The following is a 12,255-nucleotide window of genomic DNA, read 5'->3' as shown; positions in this document are numbered from 1 at the left end:
ACTAAACTTCCCAGAAGAAAAAGGAGCAAATGGTATGTGAATAAGTACTTTAAAAAATTAATAACAGCTTTATTGAAAGATAATTCACTTACCATACAATTTGTCCACTTAAAGGGCACATTCAGTGATTTTTGGCATGTTCACAGTTATGTGCAACTGTTATGACAGTCAAAGTTAGAACATTTTTGTCAATTTAAAAAGAAACCAGAGTTGGCTTCCCTGATGGCACAGTGGTTAAGAATCCGCCTGCCAGTTCAGGGGACATGGCTTCGAGCCCTGGTCCAGGAAGATCCCACATGCCACGGAGCAGCTAAGCCCGTGCGCCACAACTACTGAGCCTGTGCTCTAGGGCCCACGAGCCACAACTACTGAGCCTGTGTGCCACGACTACTGAAGCCCGCGCACCTAGAGCCCATGCTCTGCAACAAGAGAAACCACCACAGTAAGAAGCCCGCACACCGCAACGAAGAGTAGCCCCCTCTCGCCGTACCTAGAGAAAGCCCATGCACAGCAACGAAGACCCAATGCGGCCATAAAGAAAGAGAGAGAGAGAGAGGAAGGGAGAGAGGGAGGGAGGGAGGAAGAAAGGAAAGAAAAGAAAAAGAAAAGAAGAAACGAAATGAAACCAGGGCTTCCCTGGTGGCGCAGTGGTTACTGCCAATGCAGGGAACATGGGTTCGAGCCCTGGTCTGGGAAGATACCACGTGCCGCGGAGCAACTAAGCCCGTGCGCCACAACTACTGAAGCCCATGCAACTAGAGCCCGTGCTCCGCAACAAGAGAAGCCACTGCAGTGAGAAGCCTGCGCACCTCAACAAAGAGTAGCCCCTGCTCACCGCAACTAGAGAAACCCCGTGCACAGTAACAAAGACCCAGCACAGCCAAAATAAATAAATTAAATAAATTAATTTTAAAAAAACACACCATATACACCTTAGCTATCATCCCTCTTTCTCCTTACCACCCCTCCAGCCTTAAGCAACCACTAATCTACTGTTTCTCTATGTATAGAGAGTTGCCCACTGTGAACATTTCATATAAATCAGATCATGTAATACGTAGTCTTTTGTTTACATTTTTAATCTCAGTACAGTGTTGTCAAGGTCCATTGATGTTGTTTCATGTATCAGTACTCGATTTCCTTTTTATGACTGGATAATATTTCACTGTATGGATATCTACTGCATTTTGCTTATTCATCATTTGATAGACATTTGAGGAGTTTATACCTTTTGGCTATTGTGAATAACAGTGAACATGAGTGTACAAATACCTATTTTCGTTCCTCCTTTCAGTTTCTTTGGGTGTATACCTAGGAGTGGAAGTGCTGGTTCACATGGTAATAAGTTATTCCTTGACTTTTATTTTATTTTATTATTTTAAATTTTTTTGTTGTACGCTGGCCTCTCACCGTTGTGGCCTCTCCCGTTGCGGAGCACAGGCTCCGGACGCACAGGCTCAGCGGCCATGGCTCACGGGCCCAGCTGCTCCGCGGCATGGGGGATCTTCCCAGACCTGGGCATGAACCCGTGTCCCCTGCATCGGCAGGCTGACTCTCAACCACTGCGCCACCAGGGAAGCCCCTCCTTGACTTTTAAATTACAGCCATCTTAGTGCATGTGAGATGGCAGGTATCTCGTTGTGGTTTTGATTTGCATTTCCCTGATGACTAATGATGATGTGTTTGCTGGTCATTTGTGTATCTTTTTTGGAGAATTATCTCTTCAGATCCCCTGTCCCATAAGTGGGGTCTGGGCAAAAGGAAGCATCTGCCTCTTAGCTCTACTTATCTGAAACTTAGCCACAGCAGCAAGTAGCTGGTGGTAGGATGAGAAATGCTGAGATCTTCCCCTCCTGGGGAGGTAATCTTCCAACTCAGGCTAGGGGAAGAGGGAGCTCAGGTTCTACCAGTCTGCAGTGAATTTGCTTTCTTGCTGAGCTGAGAGCAGGAAGAGAGTAGGATCTTGGTTCAAATACTTTAGGTTCTTGTTTTTCTTACTGAGTTTTAGTAGATTTTCTTAAATGAATGTTTTCTCAGTTTGTTGTGTGCTCTTTGGACTATTTCTAGGGCCTTGAGTGGTGATGTTTTTTAAAAAATTTGTATCTGTTTCATGGCGGAGCAGGTTCACTGAACTCTTCATGCTATCATGCTGGTGAGAAAAAAAAATGAGGTTTCAAAAGCCTAGTAAGATTTTTAACCTCTCATTAATTGTTCTGTATCCTTATAGTGGGATATTTTGCATCCATTAATTCCTTGAAAGTAAAAATTCAACACATACCTAAATGTACTATATCATGTGCCTTTTACTTGTAACATTAATCAGCTTTATTAAATATTAAATTACACATTGTTTTCTTTATCCAAATATTATATTCTTCACTTGTTTTAAAATTCAAAAGCTTTAAGGTGGTATCTAATAAATAGTTGTCTTCCTGCACCTGTCCTCTAGCCGACCAATTTAGCTCACTAGAGATAATCAATAGTACTAATATCTTATATTTTTTAATAGAGATCCTGTGTGTGTATATATATATATGTATATATAAAAAACAAGTAAATATGAATACACATTCTCTTTCCTTACCTTTTATGTTGTTATGTTATATTTACCCAAATCACACTATACCATACAACCCCATTTCTTTTTCTTTCTTTTTTTTTTTTTTTTTTTTTTTTTTGCCACACCCACGAGGCTTGTAGGATCCCAATCAAGAGATTGAACACGGGCCCCCAGCAGTGAAAGCACCATGTCCTAACCACTGGACCTCCCGGGAATTCCCCATACAACCCCATTTCTATTCCTTGTTCCTCCTGTTCCCACCTTAGGTACTTTGGAATTTGTTCCAGTGCAGCATAAGGCACATCTTCATTTTTATGACTGCATAATTGATATTTAGTCATCGAAACAGCTCCATCTAATGAACATAATGGATTATTTTGCTGTTATAAACAATGTTGCAGTGACTAATTTTGGTGACCTTGATAATTTTATCTGTAGGATTAGTTTTCAGAATTAACTAGAATTGATGATTCAAAGGGTATGCCAATTGGTTGTTTTGACAAATTGTAACTTGTGCTCCATAGATATTATACCAGTAATGTTGAGTGGCTATTTCCCCACACCTTTCTTTTTCTAAAAAAATATTTTATTTATTTATTTATTTATTTTGACCGCGCCGGGTCTTAGTTGTGGCACACTGAGTCTTCATTTTGGCATGTGGGATCTTTAATTGCAGCATGAGGGCTCTTAGTTGCAGCATGCATGCGGGATCTAGTGCCCTGACCAGGGATCGAACCCGGGCTCCTTGCATTGGGAGCATGGAGTCTTACCAGCGAAGTCCCCCCACACCCCATGCCTTTCTAGGAGTTTGATACCAACTTCCTTCCTTTCTTTTGTCTGTCTATACATGAAAGCATATATAAATTTTATACATACACATTATTTTTTCTGCACCAATTGTGAGACATGTTGCAGATATGATAGCTCTATTACCCCTAAGTATTTCACTGTTTATTTCCTAAAACACAAAGGCAGTCTACTACATAACCACATTACAGTACCAAAATCAGAAAAAAAGCATTGAGAGAATACACCTATCTAATCATCCAATCCATAGATACCATTCATATTTGATCTGTTGTCCCAGTTATGTCCTCTATAGCAAAGAAAAAAAATGCTTTTTGTCCAAAATTTAATCTAGGATCATTAGTAACCTTTTCCACCTTCTTCGATTTGTAACATTCCTCCAACTTTGTCTTTAATGACCATGACAATTTAATAAAAATTTTTATTATGTAAAAGTTCAAAATATGTAAAATTAGTGAATGTAGCATAATGAACCCCTTTGAGTTCCGTCACCAGCTTCATCAGATAAACATATGGCCAAGCTTTTCATTTACATGCTCACTAACCCATTTTTTCCAAACACATACATATATACACATAATAGGTTATTTTAAAGCAAATTTAAGACATCATTTTATGCAGGCTATAAGTATTAAGCAATGCCTAAAAGCACAAAGGAGAAAGTAAAAATAAATTTTAACATAAATTACGTCATGGACCACCATCCAGAAATAGTAATCAGTAACATTATATCTAGCATGTATAGCTAGAAGTATGAACAGACAGATTGGTAATAGAAGATGAGAGTATGAAAATATTTGGAACTTACACAGATTAGCTATTTCTACCAGAATTGGAGAGAAGAGTGAAAGGCTGGTGTTGGGACATCAGCGATTATATTCCCAAGCCCTTGTAACTTTTATGTGGGCTAGAATGAATAGAAATTCTACATGGAAGTATTTTTGTCAGTCATAGGTATTCAGCTAAACAATTAGGCTTTGCATGATTTGCGAAGTATTTTTGTTTTGTTTTTACCTAGAGGATTTCTACTCTCAGAGATTTTATTAGTCAAAGTATCATTGTAAATTTGTTTGTTTCTTGTTCCTTTGTCCTACTAGATAGTTTCAAAAAAGGCAAGCATTTGACCAGTTAATACTTCTAAAGTTTACTTAACTCTTAAGATGCATTAATTGCAGAATTTGTAATCTTATGGCAACTAAAATTCAGCTGTAATTATTTTGACTCTCTAGGTCCTTTGCATTTCCATGTATATGAGTCATCTTGTTAGTTTCTACCCCCCAACTAAAAGCCCATTGGAAATTTGATTGGAATTGCATTCAATCTGTACATGAATTTGGAGAGAGTTAACTTATTAACAATATTGGGTCTTCTGTGAGCATTGTATATCTAGTTGTTTAAATTTCCTTTAAGGAGCCTCAGCAGTGTTTTTATACTTCTGAAATTGTCAAATTTATCCCAATTTCATTTTTTATGCTATGGTAAATTATACTGTTTTTTAAATTTTTACTTTCTTGTTACTAGTATATAAGAATACAGTTGATTTTTATTTATTCACCTGATATCCTACTACCTTGTGAAACTTAGTAGTTGTGCTACATTCCTTAGGATTTCTGTATAGAAAGATAATCATGCCATGAACGTTAAAGACAGACAATTTTATTTCTTCTTTCCAATTTATATGAGTTTTGTTTGTTTCTTTAAAAGATTTTTTTTTTCTTATTGTACTGTCTAGATCTTGCAGAAGTTGTCAGTTTGGGGGAAAGGTGTTCAGTCTTTTCACCATTAAATATGGTGGTTGATGTAGGGTTTTTTTTTAGATTCCCTTTATCAGCTTGAGGCAGTTTTCTTCTATTTCTGGTTTGGTTAGAGTTTTATCATCAATGAATTTTGAATTTCGTTAAATGCTTTGTTTAGATATGGTAAGATGATCATATGGCTTTTCTTATTTTGTCTGTTAATATGGTGAATTACATTGATTTTTCAAATGTAAAGTCAACTTTGCATTCCTAGAATAAAAGCCACTTGGTTGTGATTTATTATACTTTTTTGTCTCTGTGTTCATGAGGGATACTCATCTGTAGTTTCTTTTTTCTTTTCTTTCTTTTTTTTATTGGTAATGTCTTTGTCTCATTTTGGTATCTGGGTAATTTTGTCCTCATAAAATGAGTTGTTACCACTTCCTCTGTTTTCTGAAGTAGATCACATACAATTAATAGTATGTGTTTTTTAGGGAATTCCCTGGTGGTCCAGTGGTTAGGACTAGGTGGTTTCACGGCTGGGTTGGTGGGGGGGTGGGGGGGGTGTCAATCCCTGGTCATGGAGTGAAAAATCCCACAAGTCACGTGGTGTGGCCAAAAAAGTATGTGTTTTTTAAGTGTTTGATAAAATTTACCTGTGAAGCCATATGGAGCTTTTTAATGCAAAGGATTTTAAGTAAGAATTCAATATTTTTAACTGACAGGGGGCTATTGAGATTTGCTATTTATTTTTAAAGAACCGATTTGGGGGAATTCCCTGGCGGTCTAGTGGTTAGGACTCTGTGCTTTAACTGCCGAGGGCTTGGGTTCAGTCCCTGGTCAGGAAACTAAAATCCCACAAGCCGCACCGTGTGGCAATCAATCAATCAATCAATAAGTAAGTGGGGTTTTTAAAAATGTTTAAAAAAAATAATAAAAAAGAACCGATTTGGCATTGTTGGTTTTCTCTGTTGCTTATCTGCTTTCTATGGTGACAGCATAGGAGTGGTTGCCTGAGCTGGCCAGAGGAGGATGATTAACTACAAAGGGGCATAAGAGGTGTTTGGGATGATAAAAATATTCTGTATCTTCATTTTGGCAGTGATTACACAGGAGTGTATATTGTCAGATATCATTGAATATGTACTTAAAGTTAGTGCATTTTATTGATTGTAAGTTATGCCTCAATAGGTTGATTTTGAAAGTTATAAATAATTCATCTGGAAATGATTTTGTGATTTTGCTTGGATTACTTAGAGTTTTGATTTTTTTTAATAACAAGTGCCACTTAAAGATTCTAGAGAATTAAATTATATTAAGAGGCAAATTTTTTATTTTACCATTTGAATGTTGTAGTAAAAAGCTAAGTTTGAGACTGCTGTAAGTTATGTTGAAAATATTTATTTTAAGATTATGAATTATATAGATTAAAGCTTAAAGGCAACTAGCATTTTTTAGTGTGCTTTAAGGAACCTGTTAGGAGGAATTTCAGGCCATATTAAATTTTTTCCCATGCCTAAAACACTTTTTTCCTCTCTGTTGGTAAATCATGTTAGTGTTTTTTTCTGAAATTGTGACTATTGAGTGCCATTATATTTTAGTAGTTAAGTGTCTGGACTTCAGAACTGGATGACCTGTGTGTGCATCCTGCTGGCTCCACTTCACTGATTATACAGTCTTAAGCAAGTTCTTCATGCAAGTTCTTTCCTATGTCAAATTATTTCTTATATTCTTTGGATCAAATAGTTTATTTATATCTCAGAACATTTTAGATGTAATTCTCCAAGGTTATTGTCTTATAATAAGAACACAATATTGCCTCATTTTCAATTGCATTGATTGTTATCCTGGCAAAGTGTCTGTTATTAAACCTCTAAGACAGTTTTTGTGTATACATAATAACCCTTTGTCATTTTAATGTTTAGAATTACTTAACATGATGTGATTTAGCAGGTAATTTGTATTACTGCTTTTCTAATGTAAGAATATATGTTATTTACTATATTATAAAAAGCCATGCTTTCTTATAGTTGGCTTTATTTTTCTGGCAACAGAATGTTGCAGGACAGTGAAGTGTGGATTATTTGGAGGTAATAATGGAGCATAAATTACATTCATAGAACTCCATTCAAAAGAATGTAAGGAGAAACAGCAAATTCTGAGGAAAGGATTATAACTATACATTATTTAATAACATTGGGAAATAATCTTCTATCTCTTAATGAACACACTATCTAAAATACTAAGTATTTTTCTTTTTTATAGAGGTCAGATTAATTTTTAGGATTAATTAATATTGTTTGTTGCTTTTTATAACTGGGATAAGATCATAGCTTAGGGCTTCCCTGGTGGCGCTGTGGTTAAGAATCTGCCTGCCAGTGCAGGGGACACGGGTTCGAGCCCTGGTCTGGGAAGATCCCACATGCTGCGGAGCAACTGAGCCCATGCACCACAGCTACTGAGCCTGCGCTCTAGAGCCTGCAGGCCACAGCTACTGAAACTGGCGGGCCTAGGGCCCGTGGTCCACAACAAGAGAAGCCACCGCAGTGAGAGGCCCGCGCACTGCAAAGAAGAGTGATCCCCGCTCGCTGCAACTAGAGAAAGCCTGCGCGCATCAACGAAGACCCAATGCAGCCAAAGATAAAATAAATTTATTAAAAAATAAAGATCATAGCTTAATTCCGTTTGTGCATGTGCTTATATCTTAAGTTCTTTAAATCATCTATGTGTTATCAAGTTACTGTGATCTAGTAATTACTAAACTATATTGTCAATAAAATATTTATTGCATGCCATATACTCTGGTGTGAACCATGACAAAACAGTTCAGAAAGGTATATAATGAAAAGTAATTTACCCTAACATTGCCCCACAGGGTGCCCGGCTAGCTCAGTCGGTAGAGCATGAGACTCTTAACATTGCCCCACCAAAGCCTAGTCCTTTTCTACATGAAACTACCATTACTAGTTTATGGTTAATATTCTCAGTATTCTATACCTGTGCAGGTATATCCAGTACATGTATGTACCCCTCATTTTGAAATAAACCTGAGACAACATATTCATGCTATTTTGCATATAGTCTAGAGATTGTTTCCTTTAAGCAGAGCTGTGGTGGCTCTGTGACACCTATAACCCCTAGAAAAAGACCCATCTCTTTGGATAGAGCCCATACCTGCATAGTTCTTGTGGTTTGCGTATATAAACAGAATATAAGGAATTTGGCTCTTGATGATGACACTATACAAGAGACTTTTTGCTATGATGGAAATGTCCTATGTCTCTGCTGTCCACTATGGACTTGTGTAGCTATTGATCACTTGCAATGTGGCTAGTACAATTGAACAGAACTTTTAATTTTTTTACATTTTAATTAAATTTAAATAGTCATATGTGACCAGTAGCTACCATATTGGACAACTCAGGAAGCATCATGGTATAATGAAGCTCTAGGGTTAGATATACCTAGGTGTCAGTGTTGGTCTTGCTGCCTTCTATTTAGCTGCTTACGCAACTTACTAAACCTTAGCTTCTCACACACAATGCTTTCTCCAAAGAATAATACACATGCAGAACTGTCATCATATAGAAAGAAGATTAGATGTATGTATTCCACAGTGATACACGTGGAGAAGGAGAGAAATGGTCAAAAGAGACTATAGCCGTATCAAGAATGTTTTGCTATTTGTCAGAGTAATTGGTTTGAGATGTTACTTATGTGTATAAAATTAATATTTAGAAATTCATTTTTTTCTCGAGTATTCCTACATGGTTGCTCAGCCATGAAAAAGAAATATGTGAGTGTTGCCATAAATGTCATCTTCATGTATTTTTTGCAACCTAATTCACTCAAATATAGATGTAGGAGATAGATCTACTGTTATTCTTTTTAAATGCTACATAGAATAGAATCATTTGGACATGCTATTGTATATTTATCCTTTCATTGCCCCTTGGTGCTTCCAACTCTCAGTATTAAAAACAGTATTATATTGATCATCCTTGTTTATAGGTTTATAGTAAGAAGTGATATTGCTAAGTCATAGAATATGGGCATGTAAAATAATGCCAAATTGGTTATCATTTTGCATGTCCACCTCTTTATGTAAGTCTAGCTTTTCCATATCCTTACAAATATTAATGTTGTGTTTTGTACCTATTGATTAATAACTGGATTTTAACCTGGATTTCCTGAAACTATAGTGTACTATGTTATACTATGAAAGTAATAACATTCGATAATAAGTTGGAAAAGAAGCTTTAAACATAACCAAGTATGTATACAAGTTTTATATATGATAAAGATGGAGAGTAAAATTTCAAATAAGCGAGGAAAGAATGGGCAGTCATACTTTTTTACCCCTGTCCTCTGTATCATTATTGGAAGATGTGAAACAAGGGCCTACTCATCCATAACTCTGAACAGGCTCACTCTTTGTCTTTACGTCATCAGAACTAATTTTATTAAGGCCTTTATCCCTTTAAATCACTTGCCAAACAAAGTCCAGAATTCCTAGGTGATGCCTCAACACCCACCCCCATACTCCAATCCCAGTATAGCTCTGTGGGCAGTGAGACCATTTCTTCCTCCAGCAGGTACTCCCCAGTTCTTCTCCCATTTCAATCTTCTGTTTAGCATTCAGAGTACTTAGTAGTGTCTGAAAAAATTTTTACTCACTTGTTCTCTACCTTGAGGGTAAGCTACATGAAGGCAAGAATTTTTGGTTGTTTTCTTCACTGCTGTGTTCCCAGCCTGTCCACCTGTGGGTTTTCAGTAAATAATTGGGAATAACTAACATAATAAATAATAAACATTTATGGAATAACTTTATTCAGTAACTGGTATTGGAAAAAAGTTGTTAGGTCCTTGTCTCACATGATTGACCAAAGTAAATTACACTTGGGAGAAAGCCACAAAACCTAACAAAACAACTTATAAATGCTATAGAAGCAATACATGTTCTTAGAGTATGGAATCCACTGTTAGATGCATGTAGTTTTAAGAAAAGAATTCATTTGATTTACAGCAAATAAAGCTGGCATTGTCAACTTTTTTTTTTCCTAACAAGTTGATTTGTTTAATTATACTTTTGATAAGCTGGTCATATCATTCTATTTTACCTAAGATACAGTGGCTTCCTTTAAATTGTTTAAAAAATATATTATTTCTACATTATATTAATAAATGCATTGGGCTTCCCTGGTGGTGCAGTGGTTAAGAATCCGCCTACCAATGCAGGGGACACAGGTTCGAGCCCTGGTCCGGGAAGATCCCACATGCCACAGAGCAACTAAGCCCGTGCACCACAACTACTGAGCCCGCGTGCCACAACTATTGAAGCCCACGCACCTAGAGCCCGTGCTCCACAACAAGAGAAGCCACCTCAATGAGAAGCCCACGCACCACATTGACGAGTAGGCCCACTCTCCTCAACTAGATAAAGCCGCATTGCAGCAACAAAGACCCAATGCAGTCAAAAATTAATAATAATAAATAAATTTTTTTTAAAAGTAAATAAGTAAATGTATTTACTGCCATAATTTATTATCTGGACTATTTAATCATTTTTATGTGTGATATAACTAAATAGTTACTTAATTACATTTCTTGCTGTCTCCCCAACTCTGCCATTTTCATTTTTTTTTTTGTTCCCTAAAAGTGCGTCTTACACTTCGCACATTGGTGCTTCATGAACATCTACTTTAGTCCACTTACCAACCAAGCAATTAATCTTAAGATCCAAGTAGAAGCTACATTGCTGTGGACTTACTTTTATATTGCACATGTGCTCATTTTATGCTTTCCCCCTCTTCCTTCTTACAGTTCTCGACATGGCAAGACATGTGCCACTCTATCGAGCTCTGCTAGAATTGCTCCGGGCCATTGCTTCTTGTACGTGCATGGTGCCCCTATTGTTGCCTCTTTCTGCAGAGAATGGTGAAGAGGAAGAAGAACAGTCAGAGTGTCAAGCTTCTGTTGGTACATTATTAGCCAAAATGAAGACCTGTGTTGATACCTACACCAACCGTTTAAGGTACTATACTTTGTTCATTTCTTTTGACCTTGACTTTTACAATCTTTTTTAAAATAGCTTTGTTGGTTTTTTAAAAATGATGTATGCTAATTAAACACATGCACAAGCAGTAAATAAAACTACAAAGAAAAAGTAGCCACCAAATCCTACACTCAGAAACGTTTATTAACAGTGGCTTATCAGATATTGCCCTATGCAGTCTTATAGCTATAGATAGAGTTTTTCTTAAATGCTATCACATTGTACCTATTATACTGATAGATGCTAGTTTTACTCAATATTGAGGTGAAAGACACCTTCACTCTCAGTAAATACATATTGCTGATACTGTTCTTACTATTTCTGATTATGCATTGTATATAGATGCTGTATTTTACTTAACCATCTATTAGTGGGCATTTGGGTTATTTCTAATTTGTAATAACCTCTGACATACATCTTTTGGGACTTGCAGAAATCTCTGCAGAGTAGATTCATAGAATTAGAACTGTTGGCTTTAGGAATTACTAGTTTCATTTTGATACATATGTTATAATTCATGCTATAATATTTTTTAGAAGGTAGAGGATTCTGTATTTATTTGTTGAAGTTATAGTAAAGTTAGTATTTTATCTTCGTGGAAAATTGAATTTTTAAATGAATCTTTGGTTAAGTTTATACCTTGCTAGAAATCAGATGATGAGTCCTCTTATCAAAAACTTTAAAAAACCTCTTCCTGGTAAGCTTTTTCATTCTCTTAGCAGAATCTGTTTAATGGTTGTCAGTTTTACTTAAAGATGGCATAAATTCTGATGTTTGCATAAACATTCAGAATTAGGCTAGAGGAAGCTTATTTCTTTGTTAGTGGTCTTTTGAATCAGTTAATCTTCTTTACCATCTTTGCAATATATTTGTCCTACCTGTTCTCACTTATTTTTTTAGTAGCCTAAAATTTGGGAAACTCAGTATACATCAAGTGATGGCAGAGAATTGGTCATTGGAGGAATAGTTTTTGTCAGCTTTCATTTTTCAGAAGAAATCAACTCCTCAGATTATTCTGACTCTTTTAGCTTTATTGTACTGTCATTATCACTTTAAGAACTAGTGGCTCACTGCCAGGCAGTAAGAATCATGAATTA

At 36.4% G+C, this 12,255-nt stretch overlaps 1 protein-coding gene across 1 annotated transcript in view; it reads left to right on the top strand.

The window, feature by feature from the left end:
* The window catches only part of BIRC6 (baculoviral IAP repeat containing 6), a 238,718-nt gene that overhangs the window by 185,720 nt on the left and 40,743 nt on the right, over positions 1-12,255 (top strand). Inside the window, 1 exon segment of the mRNA XM_081254965.1 lies at positions 10,927-11,137. Within this exon segment, the coding sequence (XP_081111091.1) occupies positions 10,927-11,137 (211 nt within the window).

The sequence above is a fragment of the Mesoplodon bidens genome (genome assembly GCF_964165515.1).
Source record: "Mesoplodon bidens genome assembly, chromosome: 14".
Taxonomy (NCBI): Eukaryota; Metazoa; Chordata; class Mammalia; order Artiodactyla; family Ziphiidae; genus Mesoplodon; species Mesoplodon bidens.
Note: the sequence above shows the minus strand (reverse complement) of the source record. Positions and strands in the feature narration are given on the sequence as shown.